The following is a 23,231-nucleotide window of genomic DNA, read 5'->3' on the forward strand; positions in this document are numbered from 1 at the left end:
AAAGAAGCTGGCAACGACCGCTAATTATATCCATCTCGTCGTGCACACCGAGTTGCATCGCCGTGATACCCATTTCAGTTGCTTCTTTAACTTGATCTTTCATAAGTGCGACAACTTTTGCCGAATCCCGAAGGAAGGACTGCAAAAACATCAACAAATGCCTTGCTCGCGTTTCTCTGTTCTTCTTTTAAAATCAATGCTCTGTCGATATCTTTTAGAACAGACTCAATGTCAGAATCCACACATCTGATTTCTACCGCGGAAGCCATTTCGTTGTAAACAGATTCAACACACGCGCTCTTTGGTGACGTGGTTGATACGTTACTGTTGATCATCTGTCCATCATCGTATAAAGCCCGCCCTCACAATTTGATTCGTCGGCCAGTTTTGGGACTCGCATAGTAGCTCCTCAACGGTGAAACCCCAGACCGATCTTCCCGTGTCTCAAAATGTTGTGGGCGGGGCTAAGATCGGCTGGCACCCAGGCAAATTCTGACAAAAAAGGTACACCTTTTCACTTAAAGGAATAGTTCACCCAAAAATGAAAATTCTGTCATATTTTTTTCACTCTCATGTTGTTACAAATCTGTATAAATGTATTTTTTTCTGATGAACAAGAAGTAAGATATTTTGAGTAATGTTTGTAACCAACCGATTATGAGCCCCATTCACTTCCATAGTAGGAAAAAAGAATACTATAGAAGTGAATGGGGCTCATGAACATTCCTCAAATATCTTCCTTCGTGTTTATGAAAACACAGAAATTTAAACAGGTTTGTAACAACATTAAGGTGAGAAAATAATGACAGAATTTTCATTTTTGGGTGAACGGTCCCTTTACAGAGTTCATATTAGTACCTCTGAGGTACATATTGTTACCAAAGGGTGCATATTAGTACCTCAAAAGTATGTATTTGTACCAAATGTATCAGTACCTAAATGGTAGGGGTGTAACAATACATTATTATGGATCATTATATCGGTTTTATTTTTAACGATCTGATACATCGATGCCACACGTAAAAAAAATCGATTTGAGGTACCTTTATTTTGACACTCTTCACGTACTCATTCCTTGACGTAAAGTCCATCTAAGTATTTCCGCCAAAGCGCGCATTTTTGTTTATTTTCATCTGCTAGCATCAGCAAGTGAATGTGATGCAGCAACAAAGCAGTTGTAGCAGTGAAAACACAGTGAAAGAGACAGAAGACAAGCATGTGTTTAGCACTGTGATATTGTCCATTCAAAACACAGTGTCCTATCTCCTGAACATGTTGATCAGTAAAAATTTTTAAAGAAAAATCTCTGAAAAGAGACCACTGCAGCACTTGTTTGACTGTGATAGATATAATGTTGTGTGACAGATCAAATGCTCAAGTTTAACAGCTTTATTTTTTATATTAATTTATTTTTCAATTGAATATTTTAATTTTTTTTCTAAAACTACCTCAGTGATTGTCACTATTGCACATTTTGGCACAAAATACTCAAAGACTTTTGACTGTTGCAATTATAAGCTTGATTTTATGTGACATTTTGATGTGACTCATTATTTATTTTTCTTTATTTAAAAAAGTTTATTTTTGTTAGTTTTTTGTTGTAAATATTCCAATTTGGACAGAGATTGTGCCATTTTCAAAGAGTTTAATTAAATGTTCATGTTATATATTTTGGTTGCATTTGTAAGTAAAAATATAACTGCTTAACTAGGCACGTAATATAAAAAAATCAATAAATTAATTGAATCGGATCAAAGAAGTTTTTTGATGTGTGGATAAAATCGATTTTGGATCAAATCGTAATGAACTGTCCGATTTTACACCACTTCTAAATGGTACAAATTAGGACCTTTTTAAAGCGTACAGCCCCAGTGACAGTGTAGCATGACCAGCTTACAACACCAGCAAACTTATTGCCAAACTATTTTGTGAATGCACTTGGAAAACCAACAACCCTTTTAAAAAACAGCGCTCTTCCTCTAAATGTAAATCCAGTGCAATCACCGGCACAAATGTGTCAATTTTTTTGTTATCTATGAAAATGATTGCATGCAACAACAAAAACCCAAAGCAGATCCTCTGAATCCCTGTAATTAAACTGTAATTAGGTCAAGCTGTGAACCCCTGCTGCTTTGAGTACAGGTATGCATTTCCTCGAGCTTCCATCCCCGTTTGCTGTCTCTCTCCGTTTATGTGTTTCAGATGGTTCGGGCTATGAATCTCCAGAGCCTTTCCTTACTGATCGGAGCCATCGCTGCAGGGCAGACGGCCCGTGCCTAACCGTGCTGCTGTCCCTGCTGCTAGCCTTACTGCTGGCCCGCGTCTAAAAGCTCCACGGCAACCCGGACTGCCCACCGTTCTCCCTCCATCCGTACTCCCTCAGGGAAGACCTCTCATCCGGCCCACGGGCTAACACGCAGTCTGAGTCATGCATCTCCCTTACCGATTGAGCCCGGTGCTCCTCGCGGCTAATCTGAGCAGAGAGACATTCGGCCGACTCTGGGGCTTTATGCTTATGGTACAAATTAGCATCTGATGAGACTTGAACACCTGGAGTCTGATGTGGAATGTGACCTTTTATGTAAGCTGATTATGTAATCAAGGCTTAATGTGCCATTTTTTCACCTTTTAGGGCATCGCAGTTTCAATCGAATAATTATAATGCACCCCTGTATCATCTTTCTGTTTACATTGTTTAAGTCCCAATGTAGAAATACCCAGAAATAAAAGGGGTTTATCCCAATAACAAGCAACACCAAAGGACTCTCTTCAGAGTGAAGAGAAAGATAAACCGTGTTTCGTTGTAGCCAGCAGTTAGGGAATTAGTGGTAGACATTCACATGCATGTGAAACACTGTGAAACCGATCTCTTGTTACAATAGTGATGATATATTTTTATTAGCGACAAAATGAAAATAGGCTCACAGACATTCTTCTGGTGTACAGGCTCTCAAATGGTGCGGATCGGATCAGCTGTCAGTGTTGTCACTGCTGGCCTAAAAACTGTGTATCTGTGCAGTGTGGTCGACTAGAGGAACAAGGACTCTCAATCTCTTAGATTAGATTATTTGCTTTGGTGCGAAACCCAAATGCCGCTTAACAAGCATCGGTTTTCTTTTCAGCTCTGTGGGATGAACAAGCAATGACTGTTTCAAAACTGATCTCAGATGATCAGGAATCAGCCACTTTTAAATCACCAGTGTAATACGACAGCACTAAAGGGTCGGACAAAAAGGAAATGGATTTTTTTGTATTCAATTTCATGTTATTTTTGTAGCATTTAAAAGCGACATTAATTATTCATGTGATATGAGGAATGGTTTTAGCGTCTTGAGTGGCGATACAGCGTCTGAGTCAGCACTCGGGACGTGTTCAGATGGGCCCACTCGTTCACTCTTACTGTTGTTATTGTGATCATGTCAAACTGTATTCAGTATTTAAAACGACAGAAAGCATTTATTTCCATCCGATTTGATTGTGTCCTCTTTTTCATGTGACGTTTTGTACAGACGACATGTTTTGTCAAACTGAAGAAACATGCTAAGAACAAAAAAAATAAAGAGCTTTTGTCTATAAGACGCAAAGACATTGCTATGAGGAAAAATGGAAATGGGAATTCATTGTCTCAACTTGACAAGTGACATCTTGGCTCAGCTTGGCTTTCTGGAGTTGAAGGTTTTGTACGTTTCGAATGGCTTTTGTGTGTTTAACCAATAGCAGATATTGAGTCATGCGAGTGCATATTAAGCATTGTGTAATGTGAGGATCTTTGCTGGCATATAGGTTACATTAAAGCTGAAGCCTTCTCCCAATTTGCATCTCCCAAAAAAACACTAAATGACAACAGAAAAAACCTTTCTTTTTACTATTTGTCACTTTGCCCTGTAAACCTTTCCTTATCCATAAGGTCTACATGTGCAGTGTATAAAGGAATCATTTGATCCAACAGTGTTATGGTACCAATTTTAGCCACAAGTTTTGTTATTGCAATACCAGTTTTGGCCACAAACCTACATACTGTTCCTTTAGGTAAAATTATAGTATTTTAGTTTATGCCCTCTTGTTTAAGGGGGTACACTTTAAAAAATGCTGGGGTATTTTCAACCCAGCGTTGGTTCAAGAATGGACGAGCCCATCCCCTTGGGTTGTAACTTAACCTATGCTGGGTTGTATCAACTCCAAATGCTGGGTTGTTTTAACCCATCGTTGGGTTAAATATAAACATTATCTGGGTTAATTTAACCCCAATGGCTGGGCTTGGCTCATCTTTGTTTTCATCACAAACTGAAATGCCTGACGCAGTTTTTTTACCTGACAGAGGGGTTCTGGTGGACCAATCACAGCGTATGCAGTCCGCGTAGATCTGACGCGCTGTTAAAATTTTTGTGAGGTGCGTGTCAGGCTACGCATAGCTACGCACAGGCTACGCCGTAAACCTACGCACGACTGTAAATCGGGCTTAAAGTAAGATGTACACCAAAACTCCAAATGCAAAATAATTCTGGAGCTCTTACAAATAAATTTTAAATTTACAGAATTAAGGGCCGTTCACATTATAACAATAATGTTGACGATAACTATAACGGCATCCACAACGGGACGATAACGATAAATTCATGCTACTTTGCTCCCGCAGGCGGCACTTGCGCAAATCATTTCTTGTAATAAAAACTTTTGCAATTGTTTACATGTCACTGAATGTGTTATTGATGCATTTACAGTTAATTTATAAAAACCCCAAAGCTCAATTTTTTATATATTTATATATATTTATTTTTAATATTTGCATGAAAATTGAACAGAATGTAGAATTTTGTTAGTTCTTTCAAATTAAATCATGAACAAAAAAAGAGCAGGTCCCCGGCACTCAGTCAAACAAAAAAGGAGAAGGAATTAATAAAAAGCCTTTATTAGATATGGCTTAAGTCATATTTAATAAAGGCTTTTTATTAATTCCTTCTCCTTTTTTGTTTGACTGAGTGCCGCGGACCTGCTCTTTTTGTATTTGGACTTTTCCCTACCTCGGAGCACCTTTCCCAAACTTTATACTCTACCTGAGCGCCAGGTTGACTTGTTTGTTATTCATTAAATCATGAACACTAACTGTTTTAGTTGGAATGGGCATCAGACCCATGGTGAACGATGCCTGCAGTGGACGTTCTTACAGGACGTTCATTGTAGTCTATTACCAGAAATGTGATTACCAAATTTCCGCAATTTATTTAAATACCATTTCCTCCGTAGATTTAGAGTGCCATGTTTCAGTACTAAGATAAAATATATATATTCATGTCCACAAACCTTTTATTAGAGTCCAGAGTTTAGTGGAAGCACACCGACCGGTTGAAAGTGACACAAATTTGCCCCGTCCCAAAAGGCACACTCCGGACTTTTGGTCCTCCTCAGAGCCCACACTTTGATGACATCATGTAGTGCAGACTTTAGGGACTCCACATGGGTGCACTGGAGTCGCATTTTGGGACAGACTCGAGCATCATGCCGGAAATAGGAAGAGAAGTTGCCCGTCAGTGTGAACTCCTCCCTTCCATCGTCTGATTGGTCTGATTACTCTTTCTCAAGGACTTCTGGGTTGGTAAAATGCGCAAAGCCTGCTGCAGTGCGGGCTTCGCTGAAGACCGCATCAAGGGGGCAAAGGGGAAGCTGATGAGCACACTTCGAAGCGTAAAAATGACAGATGAGACATCCTACGGACTCGTAGACTAAGTGAGCACATGCAATTGAAGGGCACGAGACCGAAAGTCCACATAAAGTGCGCCATTTGGGACAGGGCCTGAGTTGCTGGGAACTAAAAACACCTCCGGGTTGAAAGCTCAAAATATCAAACGCTTCTGGTGGTCGGACTTGACATATTTATTGTCGTATTTAGTAAAAACATACAACAACCATGCGGCGACGAGTGGATATTGCATGAGACGCATTGTAAGGGGCCAGTCACACCAAAAGCGTTTATGGCAGTTGCCTTTTTTGAATGATATTCTATGGGCAGGGAGCGTTTGCGTGCTGTTTATGCTCGCTGAGCGCCTTGCGGTTTTTGCCGTTGGCCGCAGCACGCGCCTTTGAAGGAACGCTGAGAGCAGAGAAGTGCCTAACGTCATTCGCGTCTTTCCATTGTCCAATCGAATGAGGGGAGATGCAGGCCTTACGTTGTTGTGAGGGACGTTTACAGTTGCTGCGTGTTTGTGCACCTCTCATCCTCAAACAAGGTCAGAGCAAGCGCCCTCTTTTTAAAGTTTCTGCTAATATGACAGTTAACAGCAAAAGAGCGCTCACGCTTCAATATTTGATTGACAAGACAGCTGACTCAGTGGTTGCTTAGCAATATAAAAAGCCGCGTCGCACTGCTCTTTTTAAAAAAAAGGCAGTGCGTTGCGCCTTGCGTTTCAAAGCGTTTAAAGCGCGGTTGGAGTGATTAGCCCCTAAAGGTCCCGCGCGGCGGAAACAGATTTTATGCCACAGAATTTCGACGCGCAACCAACAGATGTCCTCAACACGCTGTGTTTCGCGTAACTCTAAGCAGTGAATTTGGGCTGTGTTCCACTCCAGTTTTAGACACACACTCGCGAATTCCCTAAATACTTCCCCTCAGGGGAATCCCTGTCGCCATTTTGAAGTGCGTTCCAATTCGTCAAGTGGACGAGGGAAGTTTATATGGACAGACCCTTGCTCCCTCGATTTTGACAGAGGGAGCGAGTCTATGGCCCTGTCCCAAATGGCGCCCTTCATGTGGACTTTCAGTCCCGTGGCCTTAAATTGCGCGTGCTTGCTTAGTCTACGAGTCCGCAGGGTGTCCCATCTGTCACTTTTACGCTTCGAAGTGTGCTCATCAGCTCCCCCTTTGCCCCCTTGAGCAGCAGGCTTCGCGCACTTTACCAACCCAGAAGTCTTTGCGAAAGAGTAATCAGACCAATCAGACGATGGAAGGGAGGAGTTCACACTGAAGGGCAACTTCTCTTCGTATTTCCGGCGTGACGCTCGAGTCTGTCCCAAAATACCACTCCGGTGCACCGACGTGGACTCGCATCAAGGGTCCCTAAAGTGGGCACTACATGATGTCATCAAAGTGTGGACTCTGAGGAGGACCAAAAGTCCGAAAGAGTGTGGCATTTGGGACAAGGCAGAATTCATATGTACACTTCAGGCAGCTCCATATACCACAATGCATCACGATTGTGACGTCACTTCAGCAGCTCGCGCTTTGCACAGTTCAAATCATGGAGGGGATGGTCTCCACTTTCTATGTGATCAAGGGCTAGGGTGATCCATTTGAACCCACTTCAAGTGTTCCAGCAGTATTGGGCACTTGTACAACGTAAGCAATGACGTACATCCGAGTGAACGAGACTGAGGGAAGTTAGCGAGGGAAGGTCATAAAAAACGAACTGGAACGCAGGGCTAGTTTGTGTAATCTTAGTCAATGTGGTAGCGGAAAAACGTAGTCAATTTCACAGCAACTGCATCAGCGCTGAATACCTGTCCTGAGGTAATTTTGTTATGGACCTCAATAATGAGCTTCTTCACTGTAATTTCAAATGTGGGTGCACTTGAAGTTCAAATAGATTTGATTGGCTGTCAATGGTTTAATGTCATCAAGTGGGGAAAATCGCTCAGAAAGTGCTCCCAACCTTATCGTTCATTGTATCTTTATGGTTATAGTGGTGTAAACTCCGCCATTCTCTTTAATATAAAACGATTTTTAAATTTTTTTTTTATCATTGTCGTATAACGTGAATGGCCCTTTACTTTCACTAAACATAATCTAAAAAGATTAAAGGGGTAACTTGCACACAATTTGGATTATTTTGTACCATCCACAGGAAATCCCCAGCTTTCAGTTAATCTTTCATGGTTAAACAGCATCTGTACACAGGCACTTACCATATGATTGCTATTGACAATGTGTTCAGATGTCATGGTCCTCATAAAGTACATGTGTTGACGTTCAAGCAGGGCTGTGCTGAGATCAGCGCTGGACTTTGGCCTGGATGCTCAATCAGCTATTAGGTGAGGGATCCGTGGCCTGGCAAGGCTCAGAAAACTGAATGTCCTATCTGAATATTTTATGCAATGTAGACTATGATAAAAAATACATGGGCTGGAAAAGCATCAGTGCAAGATCTGCAGGCTTGAAGCGCTGGGGATGAAATTCAAACATGTAGCTGCAAAAGTTAAAGATAAAGGGTGCCTAATCTGGTATCTACAAGAAATGTTATCACAGATAATAAAATGTCTGTATGATGAGCAAATAATTTCTGTTACATCTTGACTATTGTATCAAATCACACACTTTATATTATAGTTTGATTAAATATTATATTAAATACATTATATCTAAAAATCTGTACTGATATTAAATTATATTGTTAAAGCAACAGCATGTGTTTAAAACTCTCGAGTTTGATAAAAAAAAATAGAGCTTTGCTGCCCCCTTGTGAATGAAGATTTTAAGTACCATTTGACAGTCAGCTGAAAACCTTGGTAATTTTGCAAAGCTCATTTTCTTAAGCCAACAGCTTACATAAGTTTATTTTTATATTTTAAATATTTAACCCATAGCCTCTGCCCGGCCTGCACCTTCCTGTTGTAAATATGTTGCCCTCCACTACAGTTCTCTCCCTAAGGTAGAGAAGCACAAACACACGTCTCAAACCTCCTGAGCAGTCAGTATGTGTTGAGCTGTCTGAACGAGAGAAAAGCGAACATATCAAGAGTTAAACAACACCTACAGAAAGCTGACATCAAAAACCTTTATGAAATGAAAAGATTTGGGAATGAGCAGAAAATTCTTGCCAAAGATCACAGGAGATCGATGTTTCTGATCAACAAAAATATACAAGAGGTTCAAAAGACATTGGTGGACATAAAATTGATAAGTGGATATTGTCATCAATCCTATTCTGCTCATCTGAGATCAGTAAGTAGTGCATTTCCAACTTTCAAAGATTGTAAGAGAGCAAAAAAACTTGGTAATATTGACTTGAAACTTGAAAGAGGAGACTTAGAGAAGTCAGAACTCGTGTTTGGCCGGAGGCATGACAGCATGAAACAATGTTTGTTTGATGAAGACATTGGTAACTGCAAGAGCAATTTGTCCAAATTCGACCAGCGTACACTGACTCCAGAGACAAATGCATGTAAGAAAATGCACGTAAAGAATATAAAAAATGGTTTGTGTAAACACATGAAGGATGATTATTTCAAAGCCTCATCATCTCGTGTCGATAACTTGGAATTATTCTCAAGTGTATTCACCAGAAACTATAAAATGGATGGAAATCCCCAGAAGACTTTCCAAGTGAAGACAGATTTGAAAAACAGCTCCTTGTCTCCTATACAATTCAGAGCAGCACCAGTCCATAAAAAATTGGATCTTCACGAACGCCCCATGCTGAAAAGTATCAAGCCCTCGAGGGAGCGGGATGTTTTGCTGCCACACCAAAGCAGCAAGACGTTGTCAAGATACATCCAAGATAACGACGCCATTGCAAAAAGCCAAATATCAAAGGCATCCATTAAGCATGGTCTTGATCTACTCATCAAAGAATATAATTATTCCCAAAATCTTCATCTTGTGAACAGTAGGAAACAGAGTGTTTTGCATAACAAGGTGTCTGGTTTTATATCAGAGCTTTCAGAGATTAAATGTGACTACACTGAGTAGTTTTAGAGTCTTGATCTGTAATATTAATCTTATCAGTTTTGAGTATGATTCACTTGTCAGGTAAACACCTGCATCAAAAATTAAATTATCAGTTACACTTCATCAGGTCGCAGACACCTTATTACAACAAATAGTGAGTTTAATGAAAACTCAGACAGTCATTTTAATGTACCATGGGGTTTTGAACTTAATAAGCAATTTATTAGCAAACCTTTGTGCACTATTTGAAACTCAGCATCCACTGAGGGATTCAATTTGCTTTCCATTAGATTTTCAGTTGGCTATTATCCTACATTTAGTTGGTCAATATAGGCATCAAAACCATTTTGAAATGTTTCCCGGCACACAGAAGAAGCGCAGACACCATTAGGATATGGAAAAGACATTTATGAGCTCCCTCTGTTTTAATAAATCTTTTTTGTTGTTTGTTGAATTTCTTTCCTTTAAAGACCATTACAGCCCCCTTTAAGTACTCTAGTGCATTACTAAATATTTATCTAGACCTCTTAAGTATTCATCTTAAGTTTAAATATACATCACTGCAACCACTTTACCCTAAAACATTAAAAGGATCAATAGATTCAATGCTGTAGGTGCTTTAGCGAGTGACCTAATTATGCAATAGTTGATATGTAACTGGAGAAATAAGCACTTAGATGGTTTGTTGTTGTGATATAGTTAACCATCTCTTATATAATGTTATTTAAAAATATTTATTTTCCTAATTGCCTTTTATGCTCTTGTATTGTACTTTTAAAGTTTTCATAAAGAAAATGTATTATTCTATGCCCAGTTTGTTTTTTCACTCCTGAAATGGCATTCGCCATAATTCAATATCATTTATATCTATAATTATTATATAATTGACTGTTATGTTATGGGTGCACAGATGGCAAATGTCTGTGGCGACACCTATATTCAATTACTAGAATGGCATCTGCTGATACAGATACTGATAGGTTTGATTTGCAATTTTGTTTTCCTATTGTGACCTAATTCAAATTAATCACACAATACAAGTTCTCAAACACTTTCCATTAATTGCCAGGATATAATCTGCGTCTGTTTTTATAATCAATCATCTGATAGTCGGAATAAAATGCTTTCATCTGCTGATACCAATTTTAGGCTGATATTCCAATATTGGTGCATCCCTAATTACAACCAATTAGTTATTAATAGTTATTATACATTCAACACATATGTACTGTAGTACGACTGCATTGTAAAGGTGAGCAATACGCATTTTGTTGTTTGACATTTCAGAGAGGTTTGTTAAAACATTTTTCATCATTGAAAGGTCAGGGATTGGCTCTCCAGCATTGCTGTGCCCCATCAGGGGATGCTGGTATCCCCACCAAGCTGAAGTTCTTGATTTAAAAACATTGAAGTATTAAGTTGTAGTTTTACACTCGTACAACACTTGAAATACACACCAGTAGCAACTAACAAGAGGAAATAAAATCATTAAATTGAGATTTCTTGATGGCGGTTGTGGTCTTCATTAAAGCCACCACAGGTTGTAGATGGTTTGCATGGGTTTGTGTGGTGGGATCTAACAACAAAATAACAAGTGTCAGGAGACTGTGGTGACATGTGTCACATATCTCACACTCTGAACAACTAATGAGAGCCAGTGGGATTTCACTGGAGCCTAACAACCCTCTTGTTTATCTCTGCTAATCTGCCAGGGGTCTGATGAACTTCACAAACCCTGAATTAATTACTTTTTACAAATATAAGTTTTACAGTTGATCTTTTCACTATTACCTTGTATGAATGCATTTTATTTAAATAATTTTAATGCAATTCCATTTCAAGTATAATTTCAGTCGTCATGTGAAATGCTCGGTTGACCTCAGCCAGACTGACTGACTAAAAATAAGCCTTAAATGGTAATCATTTTAACACCAACATTTTTAACTAATGCTAATCAAATCTTTTAGCACTATTGAGAAACAGTGTAAAACAGCAGGCCATCAGAATCTCATCACAATCTGTGTCAGAAGCTTCGAGGGTGATAAGTACGTAATTCCTGAAGGGTAACAGAAAACAGAATAATGAAGACGAAGTCACATCTGACATAAAAAGCCAGCTATAATTTGTTCATAGTATAAATTAGGCATAGTTTAATCTAGATTAATCTCATAAAAAAATAAAGTATTTTTTGCATAATATATGAGTTTGTGCTGTGTGTAATTATTTTGTATATATAAATACCCACACATTCATGTATGTATTTAAGAAACATTTACATGTGTATATATATTTATAAAGAAAAAAATATATATATGTATGATAGATAGATAGATAGATAGATAGATAGATAGATAGATAGGTATATAGATAGATAGGTGTATATATAGGTATATATAGATATATATAGGTATACCTAATCTATATATATATACATATATATATATATATATATATACCTATCTATCTATCTATCTATATACCTATATATACCTATATATACCTATATATACATATATATATATATATATATATATATATATATATATATATATATATATATATATATATATATATATATATATATATATAAATAGGTATATATAGGTATATATATATATATATATATATATATATACCTATCTCTCTATATATATATAAATATATACCTATCTGTGTATATATACCTATCTGTATATATATACCTATCTATCTATATATATACCTATCTGTATATATATATACCTATCTATCTATATATATACCTATCTATCTATATATATACCTATCTGTATATATATATACCTATCTATCTATATATATACCTATCTGTGTCTATCTGTGTATATATACCTATCTGTGTCTATCTGTGTATATATATACCTATCTGTGTCTATCTGTGTATATATACCTGTCTGTGTCTATCTGTGTATATATACCTGTCTGTGTCTATCTGTGTATATATACCTGTCTGTGTCTATCTGTGTATATATACCTGTCTGTGTCTATCTGTATATATATACACGTGTGTGTGTGTGTGTGTGTGTGTGTGCATGCGTGCGTGCGTGCGTGTGTGTGTAAAACATTTCTTAAATGTGTGTGTGCTTAAATATAGATCATATATACACACAGCACAAACTCATTTATTATGCAAAAAATTACCATTATTTTGTATGAGATTAATCTATGCCTAGCACTAATATAAATATTCATAGTTAAATTTTTGTACCTTTAAACAAACTACTAAAACTTTTTGCCAGTGATGTTAATAAAAAATAATTTAAATGTGCCTCAAGGCATTAAAATATATTAACAACACTAGTTAAGCAATTCATCTAGGTTTGAACTTTTATTCTACTCAAATATCTTCACATTCATGCGCCAGTTGTGAAGGTGAGTGTAAACCAAATTACAATTAAAGAATTTGCACATATAAATAGTTGCATGCACGTAATCCAGGTTTTGATGCTTAAATCTTTAAATTCACCCTTTTCGCGGAATATACTGCGCTTTTATGCTACAGTAGTGCGTTCTTGCATACTTATTTTGGAAAAGCTATCACATATAACACACTTTTCTTATATATTAAACGCTCCTTAAATGTGGCTTAATACAAAACTGAACTCTTGAATTATTAATATAAGTAAACTTATATTTGAACACGCACAGTGAAAGCCACAAAGCTCAGACATAAAGGTCATCACACATACTGTGCATACATAATGACAAGAACAATACTTAAAACAAAAGAACATAGTTAAGTCTTTTTACAGCCAAGTTTCTCAAGTCCTTGGACCTTCTGAAGGGTACACCTATTATTAGTTGAAGATGACAGCAATATGCGGCGCTCTCAACGGTTTGCTGGTTTCCCTATTTCAGAACAGGGCTGGCTGAACACGGGTAGGAGGGAAATGAAATGGCCACGTATTTCAACTCAGCAAGTCTGGTTGAAGGCCGATCCTCTGAAGCACATCTTCAGGCATGCAAAACACAGGGTTTACTTGTTTGATCTGCTCATCTCCCAGCAAAGACAGTCCAGCCACACCAAACAAAGTGTGGAACGGATCCACCTGGATAAAAGAAGATGAAAAAATAAATGTATTTGGCAAAAGCAGAAACCGTTGTAGCTCACATCATTGCTGTTTTCTACATAAAATCATCTTACATAATGTAAAGAACATTCTTGGCTATGTCAAAGACTGAAATCAAAGTGAAACCAATGAATGAAAGCTTTGATGCTCCTAATCTTATAATTAAGGTTATAGCCTGGATTATATAGACAGGGTCACATACAGTATGATCTGAATGATAAATGTGGAGTACTTCGTAAAACAACTTGTTTTGCATGTGCAACATCCAGTCTTGAGCTCACCATGTCTCCAGGCCTATCAGCAAACCCTCCAGTCTCTTCATCCTGGCAGGCAAGAATAAAATTGCGCAGTTTGGTTTTGTCAATCCAGTGGATTCTGCCAATGATTTTTAGAGAGGCAAGCACCCACCAGGAATAGCAGACATCAGGCAGCTGAAAACAGAGAATTGAGAAACCTGTTATCACCACAGTTGTGGTTGTTTTTCTCTACAGCAGGCTTATTTTGGTTTTGACAATCTTACTAGTTTTTATTTGAATTTAACTACATTTTTTCTTTCAATTTCTGTTTGGTATTAATTCTTTTAAGTCTTGATAATTATGTTTGCATTTTGACATGTTTTTATACCTTTTTTTGGTCAACAATAATAATGATCTACAGGACATTGAACTACAGGACTGCTTACCTTTTCTGGCCTCCCATTCAGGCCTCCTGATGGCAACTGTCTTTCACAGAGCCACCAACCCAACAGATCTGCATTTACCTGATGCAGCTGTCCAGTGACGGACAAGAAGCCTGTGCAACAGTAAATCTGGACCAAAAATACAAAGGAGAAAATGCAGGCTCAGAAAAACATAAGGGTATTACTCACAAATACAATAAAAACATTTTTACAGTAAGTATCATTAATATACAACTTACCAAAAATCTGATCTGCTTAATAGCATTATGAATATAACATTTCAATTACAAACCTAGAGACAATTATTCTGCTTTATTCAATTATATGCATATATAATCTCACCTGACCAGCATGTGACTCTGAGCCAGGCCTACAGCCAAATCCACCATCAAAGTTCATACAGGACAGCACAAATGCCACTGCTTTGTCTACGTTGATAGCATCCAACTTTCCCTGCAGAGAAATATAAACTTAAAACATTGCAGGAACAATCATGAAAAACGTTTAAATATAATACATAAAAAAATCCATACCAGCAGTGCCAACGTTGCAACGGCACAAAAGGAAAACCGTGTGTCTATTTCACCTGAAAAAGAAATAAGCATTCATACCGTTAAATCACTCTTAAAGTGGTTATTTGTTGAACTTTTTCTCAAATATTCAATAATTGTAAATATAAATGTACCCCATTTATCCCCTGCGAATGAGCCATCATCTTGCTGCAGTCCTTTAACATAATCCACCACTTTGCCCACATCAATGGCACTGATGCTATCATACAAGCAGAGGATCTGAAAAATCATGTAGGTTTTTTGTTTTATAAATCCCAATTTAGTGCACAATTTGCAACTGTTACATATAATTTGCTTACATTATACATTTAGTAAATTCCTACTGACCTGTACAGCACTGAGGGTGTAGAGGAGATGAGGGTCATGGCCAATGCTGGCACTGATGCCTCCACATTCATGCTGGCATGACTTGATAAACTCTATGATCTCCTCACGGTTCATTCGAGAGAGCTGACCCATCAGGTCCATTACTGTCAGGCCCCAGTAGATGCCACTCATTCTTAAGTACTCAGATAGTGTGTACTCCTTCAGAATATATGTAAATGAGCATCAACACAACCAGAAACATGGCATTTTGCAGTTCTGAAACCATTAAACTTACATAATCGTCCTTCTTGGAGCCATAAGCTGCAATATAGTCCGCGTGCTTGTCCAGAAGGACAGTGTTTGGAGCATCAGGTTTAATAATCACGTCTTTTACCTGTGTCCCCTGAAAGACAATACACGATTTGTGAGTACTTCACGTCAATTGACATAAAAACACCAGACTGACATATTTATGTAATGATTAAAGCGTGCGCAGACGCCAAAGTCTCGTTGTCAGTAAACATTTTTGCCTTAACGTTATTGCTGAGAGGATGACAAGCATGTTTATGTTGTTTTGTCATCCATTTTAAATGCGCGCTGTTGTCTTGTTGGTCATCGTAATTAATCGTTTAATTTAACTGCCGAATGGAATGGAAAATTATACACGATTATAAGTATATTTTACTTTACCATTTTGACGATGAAAAACTGGTTGGACTACAGGACGCTTCCCAGCTGTCGCGCACATATTACGTCATCACATTGCTCGTCATTTCTACTGGCGCTCATAAAGGACCATTTTTATGATTTTCTCACGTACAAATAACATTGCAACAACAATCTTTGATTTACAGCGAATTCAAAAATAAATATACAAAAAATACTTTATTTTAATTATAAATTATCTTTATTTTAAATGGTTAGTGTTGTTGTAAATCATTATTCTATGTTTTAAGTTTTTCTGCATTTTCCATCATAAGAAACTTTAAAATGCACAGAACGTTGGTTTTAGTTTGCAAGTATTTAGCTTTGCATATAAAATAATATCCCCAAAGGATGTTGTTAAGCAAAATATCATCGCTGTTATTGTTCATAACAATGTCCTGTACTGATGAACCTTTGGGTCAAGCCAGTCATAAACATAACTTATCAATATACATACACTGAGATAATTAATGGTCAGTTGTTTCAATAGTATGACAAAATATACTAACAATTACAAATCTGTTGTACTCACATGAAGACACAAAAAAACTGTTTTAACAAATTTCTTTAATTTTGGGAGACAAAGAACGTCTGTAAACATTTTACTTGATTTATCAAAACTATTTTGACATTTCCGATATTTGAGGGCGGAGGTGGAATACTGCCGCCCGGTCCAAATCTAATAAAAAGAATTCTTTTTTTATTTAATGTGTATTTTCTTATTATTTTAGTAGGCAGACTAAGTAACTTGATGCTAAAATAGTTTTCATTTAAAAACCAAGAAACCTCGTCACTCAAATTCCTGCAGTACCCTATTAGCCGGTAGGTGCCCCCAAAGCACAAACGTGAAACTCTGCCGTTATTAAAGGGATAATTCACCCAGAAATGAAAATTGTGTCATTATTTACTCACCTTCATGTTGTTACAAACCTCTATAAATGTCTTTGTTCTGAGGAACACAAAGGAAGATATTTTAAGGAATGTTTGTGACCAAACCAATCAGTAAGTAGAGGACTATAATAGCATAGTTAGTCCAAACTGGCCATTCGCTGTAGGCTTTAAAAAGAGATTTCTGTTGAAGAAAATGTCGCCTGGCAGTGAACTTTGAGCTTTATCATGTTACAGGTATTATTTATGCTATTATAGCAACATCACACACTAACTAGGGTTTAAAAAAATGGGATCATAAAGAATGTGACCTTTAAAGTAGTGTTATCCTTGTAATCAAAATGAACCCGACTGATCTCAAACCACCAAATACTTGTGTCTGACTTGTCACCCAGCACACTCCACAATCTCATGTTCATTCGAGCGAGCAGACTCATGCAGTGAACATTTATTCTTGCTATGTCAATTCAGCTAAAGCATCTCAAAGCAGAGAAAAGATAACTTGATTGGCCATGATGTTGAAAACATTTTGTGCCCCTGCACAGATTACAGTTGATCTAAAATGCTTCTCCATATACCCTTCTTGTCCTGTGACTGCTTTTATGAATTTTACTAAATGCATAAACGTTACATGGACATTTAGACGTTGATATTTTTACTAGTAACCTAAATTGCGCAATTTACACCTTTTTCCTGTTCAGCTGCAAGCAACCAAGCATCAATATCAGGAGTCGAATCAAATAAAACTACTACACAAAGCCAAAAATAACAAACCTGTATTTTTTTCAAAATGTTATTTTATTTTTGATGCATGTTTATTTAAAAAAAAAAAAAAAAGAAGAGCTATGTAACTAATGCTACTTTGATTAAACTTTTTTACATTAATTGTTCAAGGCTACAAACCAAAATAATACAAGGCATGCTGATATGACGAGGCAACTGGAGCTCTGTGTAGAACCGACAATCTGCAATCTTTATTAATCCTGAGATTTTATTCTTCCTTAAGCCATCATTATAGTTCAGTGCAAGATCTACGCCGTAGACCGGACACAGTAGGCTACGCATTGGTTTCCTTCATAATAAAAGTATTTGCGTAGTCGTCCACATCGAGGTGGAACAACAAACGTTTTTTTTTCACACATTTGCACGACGTACGCATAGCCTACACAGCGTAGAACCTACCCTGGACCATAAATTGGGCTTTAATCCTAAAATAATATTATTCCTTATCTTGAGATCCATTGATCAAAACATCAGTATGTACAAAAGCCTGTAAACAAAATTGCTTCTGGCATGATTTTATTGGGTTTACAGCTTTATTGTTTGAATCTGTCAAAGTGCTCTCTTGAGATAATAAGCCTTTGGATTTGAGCAGTGCCTTCATAAATCTGTGGAAACCAAAACATAAGCCAGTAAAATTTTAGTATCTTTACCAGTGAAACAAATACAGGTATAAAATATGGGACAACGATCCTGACCTGAAAAATCTTGGCATCTCTCATCAGCTTCTCCACAGGATATTCACTATTAAAACCGTTTCCACCAAAGATCTGGACGGCATCAGCAGCACACTGGTTTGCGATGTCTCCGGCAAAGGCCTTAGCAATGGAAGCATAGTATGTGTTTCTACGGCCCAGATCCACTTCCCAAGCGGATCTCTGATATGCCATCCTTGCAAGCTCCACTTTCATGGCCATTTCAGCAAGAATGAATGAGACTGCTTGATGCTGTGAGTCAACAGACAAAAATGCCCATATATTATTTTTGTAGAATACCAGCAGAAAGTCTTAGTTTAGGTTGTCAAACATATATTCAAATACTGTTCCCACCTCTGCAATGAGCTTGCCAAATGTCTTTCTTTCCAAAGCATACTTGGTGGCTTCATCGAGTGCTCTCTGTGCAAGACCAGTGGCACCTGCAGCCACCTGAAAAAGTGTATGAAACATCAAGATGTAATGTAATAATAGTTATTATTATTGATAATGAATAGCCAAGAAATACTAACTGGTGGTCTGGTCTTGTCAAATGCACCCATGGCAATCTTAAAGCCAGCTCCTTCTCCAATCAAAACATTCTCCTTTGGAACTACAACATCTTCAAACGTGATGCCCCTTGTATCTGAGCATCTCTGGCCCATGTTCATTTCCTGTTACCAACGAAGACAAGTGCAATTAAAAGAAAACAAGGAAAATAAAGTTGCCAATATTATTAAAACACTAATTAGTAAAATACTGTCAGTATTATCATGAGTATGCGCCATTTTCCAGAATAGGATACTATAAAATCTTACCTTTCTGCCAGGCTGGACTCCTGGGGTGTCAGCATCAACAATAAAACCTGTGAAAGCCTTGCTAGCAGGGCATTTAGGATCAGAATTTGTACGGGCCAGCAGGAAATACCTAGATATGCAAAATAAGAAGTTTTACAATGTGAACAAACAGTAACACCAAAGAGGTGTGAATTATTTAGCCTAAATTGGTTTACATACCAGTTTGCTTTTCCACCATTGGTGATCCACATTTTCTGACCATTGATCACGTAGTCATCTCCCTTCCTAACAGCCTGGGTCTTTATTCCAGCCACGTCAGACCCTGCACCCGGCTCAGTCACACAGTACGCCTGTCAGCACACGCTTGGTTATCATCAACATGCTGATTACTGCTTTGGAAAAGCTTTATTGCACATTATAAATACACAAGAGACTTACACACATTAGTGGCTCCTCTGTCAATCTACCCAAATATTTCTTCTTCTGAGCATCATTACCAGCAATAATGACTGGCATTTGCTGCATTGCAAAACAAAATGCATATATAAAACAATATATAAAGAGGAAGCATTTGGCATGTTATAATAACAGCAATTCCATGTTTTTTAAAAAGCCTCAATGTCAAACCAAATTATGTTCTCATTTGCATATTTTGTAGAAATTAGACAATCAAGAAAACATTTGTGGTCACACATTATAAAATGAAATGAAGACTTAACAAGACAGCAAAGACTTACTCCAAGAGAGTTTGCCTCAATAGCGGTCTGTACTCCTGTGCAGCCATAGGCAAGCTCCTCAGTGATGAGGCATGCTTCAAATATGCCAAGACCCATTCCACCTGTAATTGTGTTGGAAACATCCCAACTCAATACAAATTAAAATCACTGATCCTTAAGATGCTGAATGAAGATTAAGTACCCACCACAATCCTCTGGAATATGTCCATTCATTAGACCCAACTCCCATGCTTTTTTAATCAGAGGAACTGGATACTGTCAAAAAGACACCAGAACTTTGACATTTCAACAAATCAGAAAGTTAAAGGGATAGTTCAGCCAAAAATTAAAACGCTTGTCATTATTTACTCACCCTCATGTCTTTTTCTGTTGAACACAAAAGATGATATTTTGATAATTTAAGGTAACCACAGTTGATGGTAGCCATTGACTTGCATAGTAGGAAAAGCAAATACTATAAAAGTCAATAGGTACAGTCAACTGTGTGCTTACCATCATTTATCAAAATCTTTTTTGTGTTTAACAGAAAAAAGTAACTCATACAGGTTGAGAACAAAGTGAGGGTAAGTAAATGACAGAATTTTCTTTTTTGGGTGAACTCCCTTTAATAAATGTAGAATGCAATAATGTGCTGAAAGCTAACAGGTGCATTAATGATTTAAACAACTCACTTCACCACTTTTATCATATCCTGGGGCAGCAGGGATAATCTCCTCCCGTGCAAACTTTCTTGCCAATGCCTGAAACTCTTTCTGCTGATCAGTTAATTCTGTTGAAGTATGAAAAACGCAGCATGTTTTTTGACAACCCATCAAGCAGACGTTACAGATTATACTAAAGACATACTTCACAATATTCAGGCTCATTATAAACATAATTTGGTCTACAGGTGTGGTATCCAAAGATTCTAGTATAATTTTTCAGCCAGTCGTTCCCAATCGTATTCAATGCAATTTTATTAAATATGCTTAATATTGCGACTGATGTGATTCGTGATGTCACAACTAAAAATGGAGACGGTACACAGACAATAATGAGAGAAATGAACAAAATTTCTGGTGCATATGCACATTACATGATCGAATTGGTAAGGATCTGGGTGGATTAAAAGTGCTCTTATGTATATTAGGGCTGTCGAACTGATGGAATTTTCCTTTCACTTAATTTGTGTGGGTCAAAGCATGTTACGAGTAAAACCGGCTTTATTTATCCTGATTTTCATGCGAAATAAAGTAGCTATATTGTTGGGTGATTATTATGTTGATATATACTGTAGTTATAATTTTGTTTCAAATTGAGCCAATATTTGTGCAATTGCACTGTGCAATAAAAAGACGCTGTATGTTAAGAAAGGGTATAATAATTATAATTGTTTTAATGGGCACAAATATTTAGAAAATTAGTATATTTCTAAATATTTGTGCCCATTAAAACAATCACAAATTTAAATGAAGTTTGAAAAATATTCTCATTTTATGAATTACATTGTCACAATTTCAGAACAAGCTTATATTATATCCAGTATTTCTTAGTCCAAGTACAATTTTTAACATTTAAGTACAGTACTGTTTTTATTTAACTTTTGGGTGCATTTAATTTTTGTTTACCTGCGTGTAAGCCAACATTAGGCTGTTCTAATGTTCAAACTATGCAATTACAATGTTTAAAGTGGCTGACAATAATAAATATTCTTACTATGGTGTAAAGTGGCCTAATAGTTAGAGAACTGAACTTGTAACCTGAAGGTTGCAAGTTCAAATCTCACTGTCTGTGGGTTGTGACCTTTCCCCCAATTCTTCCCAGGGCGCTGATGAGATAGCTGCCCACTGCTCGGTGTGCATGTTCACAACTTGCAGTGTGTGTTCACTACTCAATGGGATGGGTTAAATGCAGAGGTCACATTTTGAGTGAATAAATACTTGACAATCACTTCACCTTCACTAGAGACAAATATTTTATGACGTAGTTTTTACGGTCAAAGATTAAAATCTATTTCAGTCTTTCAAAGTGTCAGGTCTTGTTTTAGGTAGTCATCAAGCGTGTCTCAGGCTAGAGAATATATTAAGAAAAACATACCAAAACAGAATCCTCCATGAGCTGATGTGGAGGTGGCAGCAGCAACTTTGACACCAGCTTGAGCACTAGTGCTCTGAAACCTTAGCCCAGCCTGAACACCTGCCCTCAAAACCTGTAAGACAATTATTACAGGTACATGCATATTATTAAGTGTATATACTAAAGTCTCATAATCTAAAAATAAGTTTAAGAGCATCAAAGTTTGATTTCACAAGGAGGAAATGTTTGTAGTAATATGACCTGTATATATAGATAGTATTTTTGCACGTACTCAGGGTAACAAAGGCTAGAAAGTGAACCTACGTACTCTACAAAAATTAAACAAATTAAGATAATAAATTAACACATTTTTTAATGATAATACTACATACAACAGCTTTTTCACAAACTGCGCAGTTGGGAATGCTCACTTCCATGGCTAAGTATCTCACGATCTTATCAGCTTTTATATTTACCATGCATTTACTAGAATAGCAACTGTTTGTAAAGAAACCAACAGAAATACGTCTTTACCTTATTCAAATGCATGGCTTTTTCGACAGTAAAAATGACACTTAAAAGTCGAGTAAAATCTTCACCCTCCTCCGAGCAAGAACGAAGTACACGCCAATCACCGTCACCTGTTTAATCACGTGCTTATGTACCTTTGCCCCAGTTAATTTTGCCAAATACATAATAAATACATAGATCGCGCACTGAGCGATTTGATCCGTAGCTGTGATTCGTCAACAGCGCCGCCATATTGGTCCTGGCAAAATAAACTGGCCATAAACACAAGTGACCGTGGGGGCTTGCGCTTTGTCTGGTTAAAAATCACAATACAACTTAATTGAATTATTTACAAGGTGGAGTACAAAATGTGTTGTATCTAGTTATTTAACATATAGATAGCTAGAGTTGGAAAATGTATCATAAAATCATCACTAAATAGTAGCACTTTCAAGAAATGTTGAAAATGAATATTCTAAAGGTAACTTTGCTATTTTTAAAATAAAAAGTACAAAAGCATACAGAAACCTTGAAACAGACATTTACAAAGATGAAAGATCATCCATATGACCTGGTGAGCAGTTATATAGCACTGTTTAATTTTTTTCCAGTATTTGAAGCATGTGAACATATAAAGTTTTTTTTTTTTTTTTTTTTTTTTTTTTAAAGAAGTTTATTAAATCTTTGAAATTCAGAAATTATACAAAAGGGCAAGTGCATATAACATCACATTTTTTACATATCACATACCTTACAAAAAATAA

General features: G+C 37.1%; 3 protein-coding genes across 4 annotated transcripts in view; 1 reads left to right on the forward strand and 2 right to left on the reverse strand.

Moving 5' to 3' along the window:
• Window positions 1-3,760, forward strand: part of efna2a (ephrin-A2a) — a 103,258-nt gene extending 99,498 nt beyond the window's left edge. The window contains exon 4 of one of the 2 annotated variants that reach the window (XM_065276358.1): window positions 2,203-3,760. In XM_065276358.1, coding sequence (XP_065132430.1) covers window positions 2,203-2,327 — 125 coding nt within the window. In that variant the 3' untranslated portion in view covers window positions 2,328-3,760. The remainder of the gene's footprint in view (window positions 1-2,202) is intronic. The other variant, XM_065276359.2, reaches the window with a different exon arrangement.
• A 9,231-nt stretch (window positions 3,761-12,991) lies between these two features.
• On the reverse strand, window positions 12,992-16,075 carry rabggtb (Rab geranylgeranyltransferase subunit beta). Its single transcript, XM_065276360.1, has 9 exons — window positions 15,994-16,075; window positions 15,599-15,706; window positions 15,325-15,522; window positions 15,111-15,216; window positions 14,959-15,011; window positions 14,768-14,878; window positions 14,429-14,554; window positions 14,028-14,177; window positions 12,992-13,725 (listed from the first exon to the last, which is right to left on the reverse strand). Exons 1-9 carry the CDS (start codon window positions 15,994-15,996, stop codon window positions 13,585-13,587), a joined length of 996 nt encoding a protein of 331 aa, XP_065132432.1. The 5' UTR covers window positions 15,997-16,075; the 3' UTR covers window positions 12,992-13,584.
• A 1,644-nt stretch (window positions 16,076-17,719) lies between these two features.
• Window positions 17,720-22,641, reverse strand: acadm (acyl-CoA dehydrogenase medium chain). Its single transcript, XM_065276362.1, has 12 exons — window positions 22,492-22,641; window positions 21,979-22,090; window positions 20,574-20,671; window positions 20,088-20,157; window positions 19,903-20,003; window positions 19,604-19,684; window positions 19,385-19,515; window positions 19,187-19,295; window positions 18,902-19,042; window positions 18,726-18,821; window positions 18,375-18,623; window positions 17,720-18,284 (listed from the first exon to the last, which is right to left on the reverse strand). Exons 1-12 carry the CDS (start codon window positions 22,504-22,506, stop codon window positions 18,213-18,215), a joined length of 1,275 nt encoding a protein of 424 aa, XP_065132434.1. The 5' UTR covers window positions 22,507-22,641; the 3' UTR covers window positions 17,720-18,212.
• Window positions 22,642-23,231: the final 590 nt, after the last annotated feature.

The sequence above is a fragment of the Paramisgurnus dabryanus genome, chromosome 6 (assembly GCF_030506205.2).
Source record: "Paramisgurnus dabryanus chromosome 6, PD_genome_1.1, whole genome shotgun sequence".
NCBI lineage: Eukaryota > Metazoa > Chordata > Actinopteri > Cypriniformes > Cobitidae > Paramisgurnus > Paramisgurnus dabryanus.